Source organism: Dendrobates tinctorius, unplaced genomic scaffold (genome assembly GCF_039654945.1).
Source record: "Dendrobates tinctorius isolate UK_male_01 unplaced genomic scaffold, ASM3965494v1 ptg000031l, whole genome shotgun sequence".
Lineage (NCBI taxonomy): Eukaryota > Metazoa > Chordata > Amphibia > Anura > Dendrobatidae > Dendrobates > Dendrobates tinctorius.
Window position 1 is genome coordinate 6,319,851 of NW_027361699.1, and position 25,509 is coordinate 6,345,359.

The window sequence follows — 25,509 nt, forward strand, 5'->3', positions numbered from 1 at the left end:
GGCACATGGCAGAGCTCAGAAGTGAAGGAACGCCGTTTGACTTTTTCAATGCAAAATTGGCTGGAATTCAGATCGGACGCCATGTCACGTTTGGAGAGCCCCTGATGTGCCTAAATAGTGGAAACCCCCCACGTGACCCCATTTTGGAAACTAGTCTCCCCAAGAAACTTATCTAGGTATGCAGGGCCGGCCCGAACGTATAGGCGAACTAGGCGGCCGCCTAGGGCGCCGACCCAAGGGGGCGCCAGAGAAAAAATAGATCCATGACAAGGCTCCAACCCGCAAAGCTGATCTGGCAACAGCAATCAGAGAAAGTTGGAGCCAGATTGATGAAGAGTACTGGACACTCATTAAGTCCATGCCTCAGAGACTGCAAGCTGTTAGAAAAGCCAGAGGGGGTGCAACAAAATACTAGCGATGTGTTGGAGTGTTTTTTTGTTTGTTTGTTTTTCATGATTCCATAATTTTTTCCTCAGAAATGAGTGATACCATAATTTTTCCCCTATGCTTGGTTTAAAAAAGTAACCATTACTGATTACCACATTTTTTTGTTCTGGATATCTTTTAGTGTTTCTTAAAGCCAGAAAGATACCATATGAATTGACTTTAGTTTTGTGTCATGTCTGTGATCTGCTTTTTTTTCTACAAAATTAACTGAATGAACATCCTCCAAGGCCGGTGATGCCATAATTTTTGCCAGGGGTTGTATATGCAGTGCCTTGCGAAAGTATTCGGCCCCCTGGAACTTTTCAACCTTTTCCCACATATCATGCTATAAAGATACCAAATGTAAATTTTTGGTGAAGAATAAACAAGTGGAACACAATTGTGAAGTTGAACGAAATTTATTGGCCATTTTAAATTTTTGTGGAAATTTGGAAATTCAAAAACTGAAAAGTGGGGCGTGCAATATTATTCAGCCCCTTTACTTTCAGTGCAGCAAACTCACTCCAGAATTTCATTGTGGATCTCGGAATGATCCAATGTTGTCCTAGATGACTAATGATGCTAAATATAATCCACCTGTGTGTAATCAAGTCTCCGTCTAAATGCACCTGCTCTGTGATAGTCTCAGGGTTCTGTTTGAAGCACAGAGAGCATCATGAAGACCAATGAACACAACAGGCAGGTCTGTGATACTGTTGTGGAGAAGTTTAAAGCCGGATTTAGATACAAAATGATTTCCAAAACTTTAAACATCCCACTGGACTCCCTCCTGCTCTATACTATGTCATCCACTGGACTCCCTCCTGCTCTATACTATGTCACCCACTGGACTCCCTCCTGCTCTATACTATGCCACCCACTGGACTCCCTCCTGCTCTCTACTATGCCACCCACTGGACTCCCTCCTGCTCTATACTATGTCATCCACTGGACTCCCTCCTGCTCTATACTATGCCACCCACTGGACTCCCTCCTGCTCTCTACTATGCCACCCACTGGACTCCCTCCTGCTCTCTACTATGCCACCCACTGGACCCCCTGCTGCTCTCTACTATGCCACCCACTGGACCCCCTGCTGCTCTCTACTATGCCACCCACTGGACCCCCTCCTGCTCTCTACTATGCCACCCACTGGACCCCCTGCTGCTCTCTACTATGCCACCCACTGGACCCCCTCCTGCTCTCTACTATGCCACCCACTGGACCCCTCCTGCTCTATACTATGCCACCCACTGGACTCCCTCCTGCTCTCTACTATGCCACCCACTGGACTCCCTCCTGCTCTCTACTATGCCACCCACTGGACTCCCTCCTGCTCTCTACTATGACACCCACTGGACCCCCTGCTGCTCTCTACTATGCCACCCACTGGACTCCCTCCTGCTCTCTACTACGCCACCCACTGGACTCCCTCCTGCTCTCTACTATGCCACCCACTGGACTCCCTCCTGCTCTCTACTATGCCACCCACTGGACTCCCTCCTGCTCTCTACTATGCCACCCACTGGACTCCCTCCTGCTCTCTACTATGCCACCCACTGGACTCCCTCCTGCTCTCTACTATGCCACCCACTGGACCCCCTGCTGCTCTCTACTATGCCACCCACTGGACCCCCTGCTGCTCTATACTACGCCACCACTGGACCCCCTCCTGCTCTCTACTATGCCACCCACTGGACTCCCTCCTGCTCTATACTATGCCACCCACTGGACTCCCTCCTACTCTCTACTATGCCACCCACTGGACTCCCACCTGCTCTATACTATGCCACCCACTGGACTCCCTCCTGCTCTATACTATGCCACCCACTGGACTCCCACCTGCTCTATACTATGCCACCCACTGGACTCCCTCCTGCTCTATACTATGCCACCCACTGGACTCCCTCCTGCTCTATACTATGCCACCCACTGGACTCCCTCCTGCTCTATACTATGCCACCCACTGGACTCCCTCCTGCTCTATACTATGCCACCCACTGGACTCCCTCCTGCTCTATACTATGCCACCCACTGGACTCCCTCCTGCTCTCTACTATGCCACCCACTGGACCCCCTCCTGCTCTATACTATGCCACCCACTGGACCCCCTGCTGCTCTCTACTATGCCACCCACTGGACCCCCTGCTACTCTCTACTATGCCACCCACTGGACCCCCTCCTCTCTATACTATGCCACCCACTGGACCCCCCGCTGCTCTATACTATGCCACCCACTGGACCCCCTCCTGCTCTATACTATGCCACCCACTGGACCCCCCTCTGCTCTATACTATGCCACTCACTGGACCCCCTTCTGTTCTACACTATGTCATCCAGTGGACTCCCTCTTTTTCTGCACTATACCACCCACTCGACCCCCTCTTGTTCTACACTAAGACAACCCCAGTTAGGATACAATCTCCAAATTAAACAGATCAACTTTACATATCTGCCATAACAATAATAGTTATCATACAAAGAACAGAACAGTTACGGTATATATTAAGTTCTAACTTTTTGAAGGTAGCACGTGGCTGGAACCTCCACCAATCAACACAATGGAGCACCTTAATCCCCATCTGAACGGAATGGCAATACAAAGGCTCAAAAGAGGCTCAATTCATTCTCTAGAGCTGTATTCAAAGCTGCCTCACAGAAGGAATGGAGCCACTCGTGTGCCTTTTTTTCTGCTTTGCCCACTAATCACCCCCAAAAATATTATACACAAGAGTTGTTACAGTTATGAAGATACAATTTTTTTTTATTTTTTACATCACAACCCCGCTTCCCCACAGGTGACTAAACTTAACACAATAGACAAAGAATTTTATTAAAGAGGATCTGTCACTAGGTATTTGCTATCACATCTGAGAGCCACATGATGTTGGGGCCGGATCCCCGATTCCAGGGATGTATCACTTACTAGGCTGCTTGCTGTAGTTTTGATAAAATCACCATTTTATATGCTGCAGATCTACCAGTTCTCTGAATGCTGAGCTCTGTATAACCCCGCCCACATTACTGATTGGCAGCTTTCTTCCTATGCACAGTGCACACAAAAAACTGTCAAATCAGTGGTGGGGTTATGCAGAGCTCATGAATAGGGAGGACTGCCTGGCAAGCTTACTAGTCTTCTAGTGAGAAAATCACAGCTTTATAAGCAAGAGATTATCAAAACTACAACAAGCAGCCCAGCAAGTGACATGCTGGGAACAGGGTCACGGTCGCTACATTATGCTGAAGGGGGGGGGATAATTTTATTTTTTTTTATATATGTAATCACATTGAAATATATTATAGCAATTATATGCGACTATTTACCTTGCAAATATTTTCAGGTGCCAGATCTGGATTGTTGCTAAATTCTCCTCCAATCTGTAAGTCACTGACACAATTAATGGCATCTCGAAGTTCTGTCAGCTTTTGGCTACCTAGCACCATAAATGTTTCATAGGGCTTGTACATCTTGTGCTGAGGGTAAAAGACGAAATACATTCACAGTGTATGATGTCACACATGCAGTACATATCTTTAAACTATTAAGTCTTTGTGATACAGTTCTAAAATTTAGTTATCATGGCTATAATGTGACAACTGTACCATATGTACTTACTGGGCAACTATGAAACATCTCTTTATCCGGTAAAAGTCTAATAGCACCGTAAAGGAAATCTACCAGCAGGTTTTTGCCATTTAATATGAAAGCTGTATAATATAGGGCAGAATAACCTGATTCCAAGGATGTGTAACTTATTAAGCTGTGTTCTGTCGTTTCAATACAATAAGTATTTTATCAGCAGGAGATTATCACTGCCTGGATAACAGCTCATGTGCAGCCCAGTCCAGCTAATCTGTGTAACCCCGCCCCCACCACTGATTGGCAGCTTGCTCCCAATGCACACAGGAAGCTGGCAGTCAGGGGGTGGGGTGGGGTTATATACAGAGCAGAAGACTTAGCTCTGCTACAGGTCTAGCAGACAAAACAGGTATTCTATGAAAACTACAACAAGCAGCCCAGTAAGTGATACATCCCTGGAATCAGGCTTACTTGGCCAATGGTATTCTGCCATCAAATTATATAGCAAAACCTGATGACAGATACCCTTTAACATGGGGGAGCCACAGATGGTGATTTAAGATTTTCTCCCAGTTAGACTAATCCTGTCCAGATAATGAAACTGGTCAGTTGGCCATTCTTTCAAACAGATTATCCACTTCTTGTTCATCTGTTATAATCATACTATAGCATATATTCTGCTCCCTATAATAGAGCAGTCTTTCAGATATCTTTACGCTGAATTCTACATTTAGCCTACTCTCTACAGATCAAGTGAAATGGTTACCAAACACAACTATAAGTAATGCTAACCATTTTCTAATTCTGTGCATTTGGAGGCTGTGACTAGCTCTTATCTGGTCATCTTTTGAGACTGCATTTAATCAGAACAAATTATACCTAGATCCAATTCTTCCCAGTTCATTCAGGCCTAGCCCCACAGAAGCGAGTCTGGTTAGTAGTAGTTCTCCTCTAAAAAGTCTTTTTGTCGGGGACAGATGGGTTTACATACTTTGATCGAAAAGGTGTGCCAAGAACCCCAGGTTTCTACACGTTTCGAAAAAGTTGAATTTACACATTCAATACTTATTGTTACATGTGGTATGCATATGTATACATATAAGTATTAAAGCTGTAACGATGGTACACTGGTCAGCACTGTTGCTTTGCGCTAGAGTTCCTCTGAATTACTTCTACATTCCAAAGACAAACATATTGATAAGGAACTAAGTTTATGAGCTCCTATGAGGACAGTGAGGATAATTTTTAGGCCTGTTTCACACATCCGTAGTCGGCGGTCAGCTGAAATCCGCCCAAGGGGGGAAAAACTGATCCGTCCCCGTTTAGCGAAGTACGGATGACCGCGGACTACGGATCCGTGGAAGAAGGAAAGCGGCGTTAAAGTGACCGCGGCCTCTGTAAAGTACGAGATAGGATGGAGCGGTCGAAGGAGATCGCGGGAGGAAGGCGCGCGGGATGGAGGAGATAGTGGGCGCGGGATAGATGACATCGCGCGATGGATGAGTTTGCGCGATGGAAGGCGCGCGGGATGGAGGAGATCGTGCGATTTTAGGGTTAAATCACCATCAAATGTCCAGAATGCGGATCCGGCCAGGGAAAAAACGTTGCATCGTCCGTCCAGGCTTGTGAGCGGACGTCAAGATTTTGGCGGATCCGCAAAAAAACTGATACAACGGAAGACCATCAGTCAAGATCCGCCGATAATGCAAGTCAATGGGGAAAAAAACGGATCCGCCAAGAAAAATGGCGGATCCGTTTTTTTTGCAAATCGGCAGATCTTGACTGATGGTGACAAACGGATGTGTGAAACAGGCCTTAGAGAGTGCTGTGGAAATTAATGGCACTATATAAGCGAGTGAGATAAATAACATACTTTCAGTCGTGCTGGCCAATTTTTAGGCACTATAGCTATAGAAAAGGCCATGGAAAGCACATCCAAAACTTTGATCTATTGGAGCCAAGCAAAATGTACAAATCTGAACACGAGGTTCTCGTTTAACATTCTGATCAGACTGTATGAAGCCCAATGCCACGTCACGGTGAACCTCTTAGTGGGCCCCTTACTTTTGGTGGCCATTATTTCTGTGATGCAGTGCCTGGGAGAGAACGGAGTGATGGGACCTGGAGCCATGGATCCCTGCCTTGCGGTGCTGTTGACCATCTGGTCGCTCCACCTACTGGTCTAGTATTTTTATGATGGTGGTTGGCACCACACCTTTGAGGTCAAGGACCCATAAAGGTTGGCTCCATAATGTGGCAGTGGACATCATATGTCTGATCAGAATGTTAAACTAAGATCGTCGTATTCAAAGTTGTAAATTTTTACGTATATCAGTAGATAAATGTAAACGTTTTAGATATGTGGACCTTGTCTTTCTCTACAGCAATGGATAATTCCTAGACATCTTTTATGGTCCATCCCACCGGCTATCCATCCATTTTAAAGTCAAGAAACCCATTAACAAGAGACTTCATGGGGTTTTCTACAGAAATCAATGTGAAAGGAGTTTCACTAGCTTTCTGACTACATGCATCACAAATAAAAAAGTATTCTAGTTTAAAAAGAGTAAAACCTTCTGAAATATAACAGGATAAACGAGATTCAGAGTGATCACCAATTCTCCCTCATCAACCAAATCAGAAGGATCTTCCGGTCTTGCTCCTAAACCACGAGACTCCTAAAAATAAAGAAAACTAAAGTTATTTTTCTGCCATTATTCGATTTATATTATTTTAATCTGTGATTATTTTCCCTTTTCAACAGGCTGCATTGCTCAAGATGTATGGATACTCAGTTACAGGCAAATTTTAGATTTGAGCAAACATGTTACAACTGTGGCCTGCCAGTCACATTTAGCCTTCTGACTCGTCTTGTCCGGCCCGAACCAGCCAAAGGGCTAGAAACAGTGGTGTACTGCAACACGCAGCCACTCCAAAGTGTCATCATGCTTTCAATGGTATCTGAATCCTCACAATGCAGATACACTTCAATACAGCAGTGGAAGAGTGAGCCATCAGCTACCTCTCACCATTAATCCTGTGCAAACGACTCTCCGCAAAGCGAGTGTGATGAGGTCACCAGAAGACGCCTGTTGCATGGAGCCTCACTTTACACAGAGCAGAGAAGTGCATCAGGGGAACAAGGCAAGTTGATTTTTTTTTTTTTATTTACTTTGTAAGCCATTACTTGTGGAGGGCACTGCAAGGCATCATACTGTTTAGTGTGGGCTATGGTGAATCATACTGTGTTGTGGGAAGCTGTCGAGGCATCATACATGGTCGTCAGGAGATTGTTGTGATATCATATTGTGTAGAGGCCTGTGGGGTTCATCATATTGTGTGTAAGGTTATGGAAGCATCATACTGTGTGTTGGGAGATGTGGGAGGCATTATACTGTGTTTGGCTATGCTGTGGTTGCATCATACTTGATGATCAAGGTACAATTTATTATATTATAGTCAAAGCTGTAGAACAGGAGCAATCTGACCTGGCTCAGCAGGTGGTCCATCTTCCAAAGCTCCAAGTGGAAAAACTTGATCCTAGCCCTAGCAGCCTTGCTGGGATCAAGGCCTTTCTGGAAGGATGAACCCCTGCGGGGAGCTCAAGCTGCTTAACTGCTTCAAAGAAACCCCCCCAGATTGACAGAGTTATCGTACGTCCTAACCGTATACCGGTTACATTTCCAAAATCGTGGGAACGGGACGAAAGCCTGCCTGGGTATTGACCCATTCTAGCACCCTGGGGTGGAAAGTAACATAGAACAGCTAGTAGAAGCCAGGTAGCAAAGCTATGTTTAGTCTCCAAGCATGCCGGGGGCTCGACTGGACTCGGTGTCACCAAAATGCCTTCCCTATGACCTGGGTTTTCGCTATCAGATCCAAGGGGAAGGAAACTAGGATAATCTTGGGGGCGGGAAAGGAAGTGACCATCCAAATCATTAATTGCTCATGCGATACTGCGGCCCAGTGTTCCCTTCTAAGGGAGGTCACACCGTTATATCGTGTTGGAAGAAACCCGGAAACCACTGGCATCCCACACCTCCCATGTGGCTGCACAGCACCAAGGCCTAACATCCAACTTTACCAAAACACGGGAAAGAAATTACATAAGGAATATATTACATATTAACAAAAAGGGGCGAAAAGCATATATATATCATCAAATTTAACTTTTATTTTTATGTTATAAAATTGCTGAGGGGTATTACGAAAACATTGTCCCTAATCTGTTTAATCTCATACTGTAAGGTATGCACCTATGTTTGGTAAGGGTGACACCAAGAGAGTCGCCAACTTTCTAACAGAAGGACAATCACACTTTAGCACAAGTCCCCCTGACATGTTTCAGCACAGATGCAGATTCATCAGGGAATGGGACACTGGCATGTATCAGTGTCTCGTTCCCCGATTACGCCATATCTGTGGTGAAACATATCGGGGGAACTTGTGCTCTAGTGTGATTGTCCTTCTGTTAGAAATTTGGTGACTGGCCGAGTGTCACCCTTACCAAACATAGGTGCATACCTTACAATATGAGACTGAACCGACTAGCGACAATATTTTAGTATTAGAATCACAGCAATTTTAACCCCTTCACACGGCAGCCCATTTTCATTTGAGTTTGTTTGTTTTCCCCTTCTTCCCAGAGCCATAACTCTTTTATTTTTCCAGTTGTACTTTTGAACGACATCATTGCTTTCACCATATAGTGTACTGGAAAACAGGAAACAAAAAAATCCAAGTGTGGTGAAATTGCAAAAAAGTGCAATTACACAATTGTTTTTTGTTTTTTACCATGTTCAACAAATGCTAAAACTGACCTGACAATATGATTCTCCAGGTCATTACGAGTTCGTAGATACCAAACATGTCTAGGTTCTTCTTTATTTAAGTGGTGAAAAAAAAATTAAAGGTTTGTTTAAAAAAAAAATTGCGTGATTTTCCGAGACCTGTAGCATCTCCATTTTTCTTGATCTGGGACCTGATGAGGGCTTTTTTGAGCGTCGAGCTGATGTTTTTATTGATACCATTTTGGTGCAGATACGATGCTTTCATTGCCCGTTATTGCATTTTAATGCAATGTTACGGTGACCAAAAAAACACAATTCTGCCGTTTGACTTTTTATTTTCTCTCGTTACGCCGTTAATCGATTGGATTACTTTTTATATATTGATAGTTTGTGAAATTCTGAACACGGCTTTTCCAGATATGTGCATTTTTTTTTTGTTTTATTTTGAATGGGGCAACTGGGGGGCGATTTAAACTTATATATTATTTTAATATTTTCAAAAACATTTTTTTTTATTTTTTTTTTTAACACTTGCTTCAATAGTTTTCATGGGAGACTAGAACCTGCAATCATCCAATCGCTTGTACTACAGAAATGCAATCCAATCGCTTGTGTAGCAGTAATGTTCACTTGCTATGAGCGCCAACCGCTGGGTGGCGCTTAAAGCAATCCGGTAATGACAACCACAGGGGTCATGTCATGCCAACCCATAGGCGACCTGCAGTCATGTGACCCGGGCGCCGATGGGCAGGCTTAGTGACGTGCTTCCAGCGTGATCATGTTAAATGCCCCTGTCCGAGATTGACAGTGGCATTTAACATTTTAACATCGCTTGTGGATCACAATTCCATCCGCGGCTGTTAGGGGCACGTGTCAGATGTTGAAATCAGCTGACGTGTGCTGGAAAAGATGTGTGCTCAGTGCCGGAGCCCACATCAAAGGGAGAAACCCGACAGGGGTTAATATATAAAAATTTTACAACATCCAACTGGAATTGACTTTTGTATCATCTGCTCATGCTTATTGTTCTACCACCTGTACTTGCAGGGCTGTGGAGTCGGAGTCGTGGAGTCGGAGTTAGTTTTGGTTGGAGTCGGAATCGGTAGAAATGTACCGACTCCGACTCCAGCTTTAAAAAAATTTTATTAATATTTCATAATTGAACTTTCATATGAATTTTATAAATGTTACTCAAATATATATGTTCTATCAAACTATGAACAACAGTGATAAGCAGTTCTGCTGGAGATAGAGACATTTCTTACTTCTTGTGTGTCACTGTTCTCCACTGCCCTTATCTAATCTTATACTTGGTTAACCTCATGCTGCCCCAACCCCCCTACTTACAATGTATGAAAATGAAAGTGAAAATGTGTTGCAAATTCTTAGTAGTAAAGCTCCTCCTCTAGACTAGATCATACTAGGTGTGCGTCTTCCAAGCATCTCACAGCTGCCTGCTACTCAGAAGAGGAAGACTGTAAGAAGTATTATCCTTTCAACAAACTTTGCATCAGTTAACTGTGAGTACATAAGGAATAATAACAGTATTACTGACCACTATATCAGTTGTACGACCTGGCAATAATTTTGTACAATTGTTTTTAGGAAAAACAATTGTCATTTGGATTGTGAATGCAGAATTAAAAACCTGAGAATGTCAAAGAAGCATCACATTAAATCAGCTGTATTTGAACATTTCACCATCACTCAAGATAGAAAACATTATGTCTGTCAGTGTATGACAAATGATCCAGACGAAAACAAATGCTGTGAAGCCAAGATGAGTGCATATTTAGGGAAAGATAAAAATGCTCCTACCAGAGCTTCTAATCTAAAGAGACATTTACAGCGCTTTCATCCAGAAGTACTGAAAGCAGTGGATGAGAAAGACTGCATCCAAACCAATGAACCAGTGCCCAGCTCTTCCAGCCAAACAAAGGAGCAGAGAACTTTGCAGCCATCAGTTGCAAGATATTTTGTCAGTGACAACGTTACTGTGACAATGACAGTAGATACATTTAAAAAACAGATCATAGAGCTTGTTGTAAAGGATAGTGTGCCTATTTCATTATTTTCACGACCAGCTTTTATGTGTCTGAATGGGGAAATGGCCCGCAAGCTTGGTGTTTCTCTGGAGAGAGAGAGTATTAGAAAATTAGTAATCGAAGAAGCTTTTAAACAAAAGGAAGAACTTAAAAAAACTCTCAAGGGACGCTTTCTGTTTCTTAAAATGGATGCCTGCACACGTCACAGAGTGAACTATTTTGCCATCAATGTCCGATTTGTTTGTGACAAAAATGAAATAGTTACCAAGACATTGGCAGTAAAAGACACCATAGCTCATCACACCAGTGAGTTTCTCCAGGTCTTGGTGGAAAAGGTTCTGCAAGACTATGAACTTAAAAAAGAGCAAGTTCTTTCTGTCATAACTGACAATGCTTCAAATATGATAAGTACTATTAAGCTAATGAATGAGAGTAATGATGGTGACCAGCAGCTAGAAGAACATTCTGGGTCCACAGACACAGAAATGTTTGAAATAGAGGAACACAGTATTGTAACTGAGGAGCAAACTGAAGTTGCTTCAGATGAACAGCAACATGATAGTTTAGATGATCTTGTTGAAACTGTGTCAATATGTTCTTTCATTCATCACATGCGCTGTGTTGTGCATACGCTACAGCTGGCTATAAGAGACAGTCTGCAAGAAGGACATGCTGCTGCACTGATTGGCAAGGTGAGAAAATTGGCTACTGTTGCCAGAACCCCTAAAGTTGACTCAATTTTGAAGAGACGTGCTGGAAAAGGGGCAATTATTGATCAAGCCACACGATGGGGCAGTACTTACTTAATGATTCAGCGCTTGGTTGAACTGAAAACCTTTCTTGTAGACATGGCTAACCCTCAACTGACGCTAAATGAAAGTCAGTGGAATCAGGTGACTGAGCTGGAAAAATTGCTAGAGCACCCATTTACAGTGACTAAAAAATTACAAGCAGAGGACTTAACTCCAGGTATTTTCTTAAAGGAGTGGAAGAACCTGATGTTTCGCCTGTCCCAAAGAGGAGGGTTAATTGCAAGTGGCATTGCTACATCAATGAAACGGAGAGAGGAGCTACTATTACAAAATAACATTCTTTTGGCAGCTGTTTATGTAGACCCAATGCATCGGATTCTTCTAGATGATCAACAGCTAAGTAAAGGAAAAGAAGCTCTGTTTGAAATAGCAGTAAGGATGAAAGGGTTGCAGAACAGTCAGGAGGAACAAGAAGAATTTGGTCGTCCTGCCACTTCTTCACCCTCATCATCAACTGATGAAGAATTTAATTTCGAAAAATATTTGGATCACAAGGACCGTGCAAAGCGTTCCCGCATAGAAGAGTCATCCCCATCAAGGAACACAGCCAGTACATTTCAGCAGAATTTTTCATGTGCACTAAAAGAAATTGAGAAATTTGACCGTTCATCAAAAATAACAGTGCAACAAGCGATTCCTCTGTATCCTGACATTGTCAGAGATGTTGCCCGAGTGGTTACTGCTTTGCTACCAACACAAGTTAGTGTAGAGAGGTTGTTCTCTGCTCTCAAAATAATTTGATCAGATTTGAGGGCATCCATGAAGGAGGATCTGACAGAGGCAATACTTTTTCTGAGGACAAATTTATAGATTTCTTCTTATTAACTGCATAAAAGTGTTTATTGCATATTTACTTACAGTTTAGAAAAGTTTATAAAAGTTATTTGCTATATTCTAATAAATGTAGTTTTTGCTCTAAGTGGTCTGATTACTTATATGATGGTGAGAAACTGAATAAGCACGATGTTTAATATTTTACAACAGTAAATTTGTTGTTATGAATTGGCCATTTATGAAGGAGCCAGAGTCGGAGCCTGATAAAATCCAGGAGTCGGAGTCGCAACTGTGGCTTACCGACTCCACAGCCCTGTGTACTTGCATATCTAACCATCATATTTTTATAAATTATATAGATAGATAGATCTGAGATAGATAGATATCTCGTGGATTGAGATAAAAGAGCAGCCCAAGGTTAAATGATATACTTAATCGCCTTAACGGCACACTAGACAGAACACTGTGTATAAATCCTCCTTAGACATCGCGTACACTGTGATGTACAACGGTTTTAGCAAATAACTAATATAAGACTTCTGGGTATATACATACACAGTGTTTTGTCTAGTGTGCCCTTAAGGCGATTAAACATATCATATAACCTTGGGCTGCTCTTTTATCTCAATCCACAATTTCACATGTCTATGTTCTCGGTTTAATGTCACATGCTATTGGGGCTGGTTTTTGGCCCAATTTAATCCTGGTAATGGACTGGGCCTATATCTAACGAGGAACTGGTGGTTTTCTTACTGGGCTAGCAAGGCTCTGTTTCACTGGTGCTAGTGAAAAGGGCCTCTCAGCCTCTCCAGGCTTTGAGCGAGTGTTGTGCCACGCCAGCAGTTGCGTGAGACACCCTCTCTCACTCATCGTGCCCATGAGGACTGGGGGTGTCTGTGGAAAACTAAGCCAAGCTGGCATTATTAAATTCCCAGGGGGTGCGGAACATCACGTTGGTGAAAGAGGGGAGATCCGTACTGTGTGACCACTGACATATAGTAACATCAGGCAGGGCTGCGAGCTGCGGTTCTTCACAGCAGCCAATACACGTCACACTTGTAAAAGCTAGAGTCAGACTCTCCTGCAGATCAGTGTCCGGGTGTAGGCCTAAAAAGCTCATTTACATATAAGAAAAACTTGGATTTCTCTGGAATAAGACATCGAATCACAAATATTAAGGTACCATTTTATTACGCTTCCTATGACCAACATGTCCATATAGATGGCTTAGGAGGGTTGATCCTACTGACAGATACTCTAACATAACATAGACATAGGTAATAGAAGTATGTCTTATATAAAACATGTAAAATGGACTTATTACAAATGCACCCAAATGTACCCAAGTTCGTACATGTAATAATTTTGGGATCATCGTCCTTGGGATTGGTCGGCGCCCAAGTAGTTGAAGTCCAAGCAATTTCACATTTATCACCAATCATGTGAATGCAAAATTTATTTTTTTTTACTGGAAAAATCCCTTTAGTCTCACCATTTCATAGAGGAAAGTCTCCTGACGGAAGGCTCGGTCGACTATCAATTGTTTACGTCTTTCATCAATTTTTTTCCGAACACTAGGGGGCAAAAAAAAAAAAAAAAGTATAAATAAGTTGTTGTTTTTACGGTCATTTATCATTAGAGTTATATGGTGACTTCTTTCAATCAAATAAAACTTTTTTACAGAATGTTATATTTTTGATATACAGGAGATATAGAACTATATTGAACTAGTTGAGATAATATTTTCAAGGGGAGAATATATCAAAGTAATGCTGTAATATAGGAACAACACTCCAAGTTGGGGCTACAAAGATAAACTCAAGAAGTTATAAAGTGCACAAAAAAGGGTAATTAGACCTACAGGTAATTCTATTGCCAGGTAGTCTCTCAGGACAGCACACTGGAAGTAGTCCTTCCATGACCTATACAGGGACAGGATCAGAGGGAGGTTAAAAGAACCCTTCCACCTCCACCCTTCTGTGTCACAGAAGTATGGGTGCAAACAGTCTATACGAGCCACTAGAAACTCATCTGTAAGATAAACATAAGGGAGGGGAAGTAAGGCTGGAGCCACACTGCGTTATGGCAGTCCGTTATCGCCGCCATAGACACCCATTATGTGCTGTAAAGCGGCATACGTTCGCGACATACCGATATTCACTGACGGAGCCTCGGACAAGGCCTGCAGCGTGAGGCTCCGTCAGCGCTAGTGGTATAGCATAACGCATATCGCGTTATGCTATAGCGCTAATGCAGCCCATGAACGCTATGCGTTGAACGGGCTGTGTTAACGCTTTGTGAACCCGGCCTAATGGCGCTGTCCTGGGCACTACCTGGAAATCGAATTGATGGTAGGTCTAATTCCCCTTTTTCAGTACGTCCCTCCAGACAGCACACATGGAGTATTAATAGAAATAGCACAAGAGTAGGTACAGAGGCCCTGAAGGACCATAGTCTCAGGCAAGAACTAGGCAAGATACAGACCCATAACACCCCGAAACAGCAAAACCCTGATTAAACACTTTGGAAGGATTAAATCTTTGGATAGATAAATCACAGTAGTTAGTGTCTGATATACATGTATAATGCCAAATATTCAGCACATATATGGTAGACCAATCATTACATGTCAGAAATCAGTTCGAGTGTGACACCCCACTGTTGTAACACAGCACCAATTATGAGCAGAGGTGCCAGGCCAGAGGGTGGTGGCTGCAGGAGTGGGGTGATGCTGCAGGCTTGGATGAGGGGGTGTTCTGATGTGCAGTCCGCTGCTGCGGGGGTCTCTGGCGGTGCTGTTGGGGGTCTCCGCCCACATATTGTGAAAGGCCAGAGCCCTGTGGTTTTCTGTGCAGTGGAGTCCGGGAAAATGGCTGCCAGGGAGTGGCACATGCGCAGTTGGAGATCTCGACATCAAGATCTCGGAAGATGAGATTTCAGCGCACCACCAGAGACCCCTGCAGCACCGCCGAACACCCCCTCATCCCAGCCTGCAGCAAAGGTAAGGTATATACGCTAGGGTGTTTCATTTTCCAAAGTTATGAATTTCATATGACTTTGCTTGAATCCTTGGTCTAAGTCATATAAAAGATCCATGTAAAAATTTTAGCGAAATCGATTAATATTTAGAGGTTGCACACTTTGATCACTTTTATCTGAAAGTACTGAAATTCATGATAATGGATCATCGACATCACACTGTGTATGTTGTGTTTCTATTATGTTTTGCACGTAGTTAAACTGAAAATGAGTACTTGAAAGGGAATTTGGTTACTTGAAAAGGTGCCTGGTGGTGAATTTTTGGAGCTCGACTCCCTTCCAAGGAACAAGTGCTTTTAGTTTTTATTTACCATCACAAGGAAATGAAAGAAAAACACTCGTGTGCTGCTAAATCCACAAGTATTAAACTACAGGAAGTGTGGAAGAAAGTAAGTATCCCTGTCATGACAGAAGAGAATATCCAAACTCGTATACAGAAGTTATACAAGGTATATCAACATCTGGGTAAAGAGAAATCAAGAAACACTGAATATGCAAATATGAGGCGGCAGATTTGGAAAGGTGATCTTGTTGAGCTATTTGATATTGCCAGGCAAAATGTGATGTCCATGAATAGTGCACTAGAAGATGATAAAGCATTCCTTATGTCACAAAGAGAGGATCCTATGCGTTCATCAATGAGTGGTGTAGATAAGGTTCTTGCCTCACAAATTAAAAGGAAGAAAATAAATACAGAAAAAAAGGAGGCATACAAGATGAAACATTATAAAGAAATCGCCAAAATGAACAAGACCGTTATAGTGGAACACTCAGTCTCATCTCCATCATCATCAATTCACAAAGAGGACGAATTTTCTGCACCACCAGTGGAAAAAATCTTCTGCAGGTCGCAGGTTAAAACCTCTTGATCACACACTCACGGCTACATGGGATCGAAAACAACTCTCCATTCCGACAAGCAAGTACTTCATTTATTGCAACTGCAAAAAGCCTTGGTCACGATGTTTCATGCATTTCCATATCTCCATCTACCGTTTTCCGAACTCTGGCGATTAACAGAAGACAAATGGCTGAGAACATGGAAAAGTCACTGTTTGAAAATCCTCCTCATTTAGTCCTACATTGGGATAGTAAATTGTTGACCTCGGTTGCCTGTGGGAGTGTCAAAACTCTAGAAGAGAGTTGCTGTTCTTGTAACTGGAAAAGATTTAGAGCCTTTGCTTGGCGTACCTGTTGCCCAGAAAGGTACTGGTGAGCTAATGGCTGAAGTTGTTATTCAGGAGGTGGACCGATGCGCGCTACGTGACCGTATCATTGGTATATCTTTCGATACAACTGCATCTAATAAAGGAATGATCCAAGGAACATGTATCAGAATTGAAACTGAATTTGGGCGACCATTGTTGTGGTTGGCTTCACAGCACATTAGTGTAAATCATTTAATACATATGATACTACCTATCAATGTTACTGTTTATTGTCACTATTATTCTAAGTTTTTAATTGTTTGAATTTCTAATAAAAAATACTTAACATTGAAAATCTGCTTTTTTGCGTCCTTTTATTAAACTGATAAAAGTGTGCAACCTCTAAATATTGTTCGATCGTCTTGAAATTTGGCATATATACTTTTTACATTAGTGAGACTCGGGCGTAAGCAAAGTCTGTAAAAATTTGACATTTTAATTTTTACCATACAAAATGAAATACCCTAATATACGCATTATAAGACGCACCCCCAATTCCCCCCAAGTTTGGGAGAAAAAAAAGGGAGTCTTAGAATCCGTAAAATACATTTATATAATTTATACAATGTGATTTTCTGGATTTTATTTTTGATATTCTATCTCTCAATGTTAAAATTACAGACTGTTCATGTATTTGTCAGAGGGCAAACGTACAAAATCAGCAAAGGATCAAATACTTATTTCCGCCACTGTAAGTAACATTTCCCACATGTCTACTTTATATCAGCACAATTTTGGAACAAAATTTGTTTTGTTAGGAAGTTATAAGGGTTAAAAGTTGACCAGCAATTTTTTTTTTTCATTTTTACAACACTTTTTTTTTTTTTTTGGGACCACATCACATTTGAAGTAACTTTGAGGGGTCTATATGATAGAAGATACCCAAAAGAAGATACCCAAAAGTGACACCATTCTAAAAACTGCACCCCTGAAGGTGCTCAAAGATCACTTTCAAGAAGTTAATTAACCCTTAAGGTGGCTCACAAAATTTTTTGTAATGTTTAAAAAAAACAAAAAAAAAATGAACATTTAACTTTTTTTCACGAAAAATTTACTTCAGATCATCCAATCCGCAGCGTTTCCTGAATGGGGAGACATACCCCAACACAGTTTTCCATTTTTATTTAAAAATAAGAAACACAGTTATAATCACCTAATGCCTATTCCTCCGAAGGCCTCGTTCTCCTGTAATAAAACAAACACAAAAAAAAACAAAAAAACAACAATATCCCTCACCTATCCATTGTTCTGTCCCACACCGTAATTCATGTCTTGGGGAGAAATAGTTTTTAACCTGGACGATGCCAAGATGTGACCATCCAAGCTGAGAACCACTGGTGACTGAGTTGCTGCGAGTGCAGAGTCAGTGACCGGCAGCGACCTCACTGAAGCTGCGTCCCCCACCGGGCTGAACTGCCGTGACCTCTGTGAGATCTCTGCTAGCACCATGAGTTAGTGGGGATCTCGCTGAGGTCACGGCAGTTCAGCCCGGCTGAAATTTAACATTTTGGGGGTCTGTGACCGCTCCTGGCACCTAGTGCTGGGTGTCAGCTGTCAGAATCAGCTGACACCCAGCGGCGATCACCCGCGCACCCCCCCAGTGTGCGTGGGCGATCATGATGTTGTAATATTACGTCCCTGGTCAAATAGGCCCAGGGCACATGGACAGAATATTACGTCCGATGTCAAAAAGAGGTTGACAATCAGTGGAGGTCTCACGAATCAAACTCCCATAATTCAATGTGTTGGTATATTCTAGAGCAGTGGCCTGCAACCTTTCTTACCTTGTGACTCACATTCAGCTCAGAAAGTCGCAAGCCACATCCAGCAGCCCCAAGCAGTGACTTCTGGAGACCTGCTATCCATAGCTGTCTGCTAAAGCACCAATGAGACAGGCTGGGAACCCCTGCTCTAGAGATATGCCACCACTTTATTACCTGGCGTAAAGAAGCACGTATAGGCTACATAATTTAGAATTTTAATAGGATTTTATTTTTAAATGGTGATCCTTTTACATGCGGCATAAGACAACAACATGTATTTAACATTCAGATACTTTCGGTCAATGCCATATGGAAAGGATAGCCATTATATGATGGTCCTGAAATCACTTTTCTCCAAACTGTATGGCACAAGGATATTTGGCCATCTCTTCCTACATCCCATTACCATGCATTCTCAGGTGGAGGAATGTACGGGCTTTTTTGTGGTTAAATTTACAATAATGACATCTGAAACATAAGTATTTTTTCTCTCGTGCTAAGACTACATTCACTGATCAAAGCATACCTCAATGTCACCAGGGAGCTATCTTCAGGGACTTTCTCCGTATCAGGCTCCTCCTCATTACTTCTTAATGAATCCACACTAAAAATGAAAAAATATATATATATTAAATACCGTAATTTTTTTCCCAGAACAGAGGATGGATTTTACAATTTACTTGTGTGCCAGTTTCCAAAAATCTTCACAAGTAGGCAGATGTATGCTCATCATGCCGGGTCAGGGATGTACAGCATAGCCACTTGTTTAGTATGCTTACACCTCAACACAAATGTCTAACTTAAGCCGAATTCATAAATGTATGTATGTATGTATGTATGTATGTATGTATGGTAAGGCAGCGGTGGCACCGTACGCAGTGAAGAGGCAGTGACCCACAAAATTCAATCACTAAAGTCTTTTTAATGTGTTGTCTTCACACATAAAAGTCCAAATTCACACAATTGCATATAGCTTCAGTGCATATTATCAGTGTTCAGTTCACACCAGTTCATAGGACTCCATATAGTACCACACCAGTTCATAGCCCTCCATAGTACACAGCATCCTTTAGATTGCAGTCACTACATACGCTAGTCCTCCTCAGACTAGTTCCCGTGGGTGTCCTGCACCGCTTGTAATCACAGCCTCTACTCACAGCCGTACACAGTCCAGGATATCATCCGGATCGCAGCCGGGCACCATATCCACCTGTTTTGCAATCATTACACGCCAGTCCTCTTTCGAGCACAGAACATCCACCTCCAGGCACAGGACTGTCCACATCAGAGACTAGTCACCGTGGACGACTTGCATCACTGTATACGCTGTCAGTGCCAGGCCTATTGGCTCCGCTCTGTCCTGTGCTCTGCACACCAATTGCTCTGCACAGCAACAAGCACCAACTCAATCTGGCCCTGACACACCTGAGACTCACTCAGATCGCTCTAACCCTTTCCTGCAGGGCTTTTATCACAGCAACCTGTGGCTTTCAGCCACATGGAAAACCTGGATCCGGAATGGAACAGACTGCAACACTATCATACTGCAATCTGTTTCAAACACAATATCTAGAGCAGGTTTTCCCTACCTCTGTCTTGGACATTAAAATGTCCAAGACTAACACTTAGTTTTATTATCAGTTAGCATTGCAGTCACAGCTACGCCCGTGACTGCCATGTACACCTATGGCCTTCATACACCTCCGTGCATATCCTGGGGAGACTACACAGCGACCCCTACCTGTAACATCGGTCACTACTTTACCATTGCAATCCCAGCTACGCCTGTGACCTCAATGCATTCCCATAGCCTCAATACACCTCCGTGCATATCCTGGGGAGAACACAGCGCCCCCTAGCTGTAACCAGGGTCACTACCTCACATATCCCCCTCCCCTGTTCAAACCTGTGGGGCTGAACACATGACACCTCACATGGGCATGAGACAGTGCATCCGCATGCCCCTGTGACATGCCCGCACGACACTGCACTGAGAAACCAAATTAGGGTCCGGAACAATCGATCAGCACATGCATCCCTCCCCTTTGCGTTTCTCCTCCATACTTTATTACGGGACCCACCCACCTCGCCGTTCTCCGTTGCAGACGCCACATTCACTTTCAAATTTAAATGTAGATTTGGGCCAATTTTGGGTGCTCTCGACCTTGTTTATTTTGGGTTCAGTAACCCCGCATCTCATCCTATCACCCAAGTACTCACCTTCGGGCCTCTGATACAATTTACTCTGTAACCTTACCCATGCCTCAGTGACTATATCATGCTGAAAAGCCGCAGTCCGCCCTGGCAACTCCGAGCATCCATCTTTATTACGTCGCACCCAAACCTGAGCCTCCCGACACTGCTGTCTTGCGAGCGTTCTATTTTACCCTGACCCCCGGGCACATCCTTGGTCAGTACCAGAGGGTTCCTCGTGCTTAAGTCCCCAGTCGCCTCCGCGACCACACACTCCCGGTTCTTCCCGGCGTTCTTTTTAAACCTGCGGTTTTTACACCAGTTTCTCTGCGTGGGACCCTGGAACTGAGCTGTTCCAAACTTACCTCTAGGGGGAGCCTATCAGGGTTACACTCTGTCCCTATGTTGACGACCCCTGTGGCAGATATCTCTGACTTGACATCTTCGGGTTCTGCACCAGAAACATTTTCATCCTCCTCTGCCAATACCTCTAAAGGGAGCCTATCAGGATTACACTCTGCCCCTAGGTTGGCGACCCCAATGTCAGGTATCTCACCATTTGCAGGTTCTATGCCCGGCACAACCTTTACCGTGAGAGTGCTGACCCTGGTCTCCCACAGGGACCAAAACAGGGGCAAGTCTCTCCCCAATACAGTCTCATATGGAAGGGTTTTTGCCACTCCCACCACATCAAATCACTGCTCTGCACAGCAACAAACACCAACTCACTATGGCCCTGACACACCTGAGACTCACTCAGAACTCCTCAGATCTCTCTAACCGTTTCCTGCAGGGCTTTTATCACAGAAACCTGTGGATTTCAGCCACATGGAAAACCTGGATCCGGAATGGAACAGACTGCAACACTATCATACTGCAATCTGTTTCAAACTCGACATCCAGAGCAGGTTTTCCCTACCTCTGTCTTGGGCATTAACATGTCCAAAGCATAACATGCAAAAGAGACAAAAAAAAAAAAAAGGTGGTACTCACCGTTCTTAAAAAATCCAATATTCATTCAGTGACGTTAAAACATCTTCATACAGGCAGGTACGATATAGAACCAGTGGATGATGAACGGACGACGGCCGTTTTGCGCACCTGCGCTTCATCGGGTCCCGACGGCATTTCCCTAAAGCCCAAAGGCCAAGGCAGCTCCATTGCTGCGATGCGGTGGCCTCCGGGAAAATGGCCGCGGGAGCCCGTGCATGCTGATTCAGATCTCGTCTCCCGAGATCTCGGGTCTTTGGGGAAATGCCGGAGGAGCCCCGATGCTGGACAGAGAGCCGCCGCAGCCGCCCCCCAGCACAGCGCCCCCACGCTGGACAAAGAGGAGCTGCGTCGACCCTCAGCACAGGGCCGCCACACTGCTGGAGGAGCCACTGCACCACTGCCACCAATGAGGTAAAAGGGGATGATAACACCACTTGCACCCTCCCTTCTTCATCAGGACCACTCCCCCACCTTATGCACTCGGCGTCTAAAAAGACACCCGGCGTATAAGACGACCCCCGACTTTTAAGAAGATTTTTAGGGGTTAAAAAGTCTTATACGCCGGAAAATATGGTACTTTACATCGGCACAATTTTGGAAACAAAATTTTTATTTGTTAGGAAGTTATAAGGGTTAAAAGTTGACCAGCGATCTCATTTTTACAACAAAATTTACAAAACCATTTCTTTAGGGACCACCTCACATTTGAAGTCACTATGAGGGGTCTATATGGCAGAAAATACCCAAAAGTGACACCATTCTAAAAACTGCCCCCCTCAAGCTACTCAAAACTAGATTCAAGAAGATTATTAACCCTTCAGGTGCTTCACAGGAACTAAAAGCAACATGGAAGGAAAAAAATGGACATTTTAATTTTTCCAACAAAAGTTTTCTTTTAGCATCAATTTTTTCATTTTCACATGGGCAACAGGATTGTAAAGTTGGTTGGGAAATTTCTCCTGAGCAAACTGATACCTCATATGTGGTCATAAACCACTGTTTGGGCGCACGGCAGGGCTCAGAAGGGAAGGAGAGCCATTTGACTTTTTGAATTTAAAATAAGCTCCAATCGTTAGTGGACACCATGTCACGTTTGGAGAGCCCCCATGTGCCTTAACAGTGAAAACCCCGCACAAGCGACACCATTTTGGAAACTAGACCCCCCAAGGAGATTATCTAGATGTGTAGGGAGGACTTTGAAACCCTAAGTGCTTCACAGAAGTTTATACATAAACGCAGAGCAGTGAAAATAAAAAAATCTTTTTTTTTCCCTCAAAAATAATTTTTTAGCCCGCTATTTTTTATTTTCCCAAGGATAACAGGAGAAATTGGACCCCAAAGTTGTTTTCCAGTTTGTCCTGAGTACGCTGGTACGCCATATGTGGGGAGAACCACTGTTTAGGTGCACAGCAGGGCTCAGAAGGGAAGGAGCGCCATTTGACTTTTTGAATGGAAAATTAGCTCCATTCGTTAGCGGACACGTCGTGTTTGGAGAGCCCCTGTACGCCTAAACTTTTGAGCTCCCCCACAAATTACCCCATTTTGGAAACTAGAGCCCCTAAGGAACTTATTTAGATGCATAGTGAGCACTTTGAACCCCCAGGTGCTTCACAGAAGTTTATAACGCAGAGCCATGAAAATAAAAAATCATTTTTTTTCCTCAAAAGTTATTGTCCAGTTTCTCCTGAGTACGCTGGTACTCCATATGTGGGGGGAACCCACTGTTTGGCCACACGTTGGGGCTCGGAAGGGAAGTAGTGACGTTTTGAAATGCTGACTTGATGGAATGGTCTGCGAGCGTCATGGTACGTTTGCAGAGCCCCTGATGTACCTAAACAGTAGAAACCAGGGCTGTGGAGTCGGAGTCGGAGTCGGTGCTCATTTTGGTGGAGTTGGAGTCGGAGTTGGAGTCGGTATAAAATGGACCGACTCCGACTCCTAAAATATATACAGTCATGGCCAAAAGTATTGACACCCCTGCAATTCTGTCAGATAATACTCAGTTTCTTCCTGAAAATGATTGCAAACACAAATTCTTTGGTATTATTATCTTCATTTAATTTGTCTTAAATGAAAAAACACAAAAAGAATTGTCCTAAAGCCAAATTGGATATAATTCCACACCAAACATAAAAAAGAGGGTGGACAGAAGTATTGGCACTCTGCGAAAAATCATGTGATGCTTCTCTAATTTGTGTAATTAACAGCACCTGTTACTTACCTGTGGTACCTAACAGGTGGTGGCAATAACTAAATCACACTTGCAGCCAGTTGACATGGATTAAAGTTGACTCAACCTCTGTCCTGTGTCCTTGTGTGTACCACATTGAGCATGGAGAAAAGAAAGAAGACCAAAGAACTGTCTGAGGACTTGAGAAACCAAATTGTGAGGAAGCATGAGCAATCTCAAGGCTACAAGTCCATCTCCAAAGACCTGAATGTTCCTGTGTCTACAGTGCGCAGTGTCATCAAGAAGTTTAAAGCCCATGGCACTGTGGCTAACCTCCCTAGATGTGGCCGGAAAAGAAAAATTGCCAAGAGATTTCAACGCAAGATTGTGCGGATGTTGGATAAAGAACCTCGACTAACATCCAAACGAGTTCAAGCTGCCCTGCAGTCCGAGGGTACAACGGTGTCAACCCGTACTATCCGTCGGCATCTGAATGAAAAGGGACTGTATGGTAGGAGACCCAGGAAGACTCCACTTCTTAACCCGAGACATAAAAAAGCCAGGCTGGAGTTTGCCAAAACTTACCTGAAAAAGCCTAAAACATTTTGGAAGAATGTTCTTTGGTCAGATGAGACAAAAGTAGAGCTTTTAGGGCAAAAGCATAAACATAGAGTTTACAGGAGAAAAAAGAGGCATTCAAAGAAAAGTACACGGTCCCTACAGTCAAACATGGCGGAGGTTCCCTGATGTTTTGGGGTTGCTTTGCTGCCTCTGGCACTGGACTGCTTGACCGTGTGCATGGCATTATGAAGTCAGAAGACTACCAACAAATTTTGCAGCATAATGTAGGGCCCAGTGTGAGAAAGCTGGGTCTACCTCAGAGGTCATGGGTCTTCCAGCAGGACAATAACCCAAAACACACTTCAAAAAGCACTAGAAAATGGTTTGAGAGAAAGCACTGGAGACTTCTAAGGTGGCCAGCAATGAGTCCAGACCTGAATCCCATAGAACACCTGTGGAGAGATCTAAAAATGGCAGTTTGGAGAAGGCACCCTCAAATATCAGGGACCTGGAGTAGTTTGCCAAAGAAGAATGGTCTAAAATTCCAGCAGAGCATTGTAAGAAACTCATTGATGATTACCGGAAGCGGTTGGTCGCAGTTATTTTGGCTAAAGGTTGTGCAACCAAGTATTAGGCTGAGGGTGCCAATACTTTTGTCCGGCCCATTTTTGGAGTTTTGTGTGAAATGATCAATGTTTTGCTTTTTGCTTCATTCTCTTTTGTGTTTTTTCATTTAAGACAAATTAAATGAAGATAATAATACCAAAGAATTTGTGTTTGCAATCATTTTCAGGAAGAAACTGAATATTATCTGACAGAATTGCAGGGGTGTCAATACTTTTGGCCATGACTGTAATAAATTGGGTACAGTAATTCAATGCAGAATGTGCTGAATATTTTTTGGGAAAGTTATGAAATGTCCTATAAATGGCTGTTCTATTCCTGATCTAAGGCTACATTCACACACAGCGTTTTTCCTGTGTTTTTTGAGGATACTTTTTTCAGCTGCAAAAGCTGATCATCTTTTTAAAAAACCGCATCACCTGAAAGGTTTTTGAGCTCATAGATAATGTTTTCAATAGCAAAAGCAAATTAGAAATCTGCTCTATCTATCCATTTATCCATATCTGTCTATCCATATCGTATCTGTACCAA

The 25,509-nt window shown here is 43.2% G+C and overlaps 1 protein-coding gene across 1 annotated transcript in view; it reads right to left on the minus strand.

Moving 5' to 3' along the window:
• SNAPC3 (small nuclear RNA activating complex polypeptide 3) overlaps window positions 1–25,509 on the minus strand; it is a 64,268-nt gene that overhangs the window by 25,381 nt on the left and 13,378 nt on the right. Inside the window, exons 2-5 of the mRNA XM_073572155.1 lie at window positions 18,964–19,041; window positions 13,920–14,001; window positions 6,580–6,684; window positions 3,751–3,900 (exon numbers count right to left, since the gene is read on the minus strand). Coding sequence (XP_073428256.1) covers window positions 3,751–3,900; window positions 6,580–6,684; window positions 13,920–14,001; window positions 18,964–19,041 — 415 coding nt within the window. The remainder of the gene's footprint in view (window positions 1–3,750; window positions 3,901–6,579; window positions 6,685–13,919; window positions 14,002–18,963; window positions 19,042–25,509) is intronic.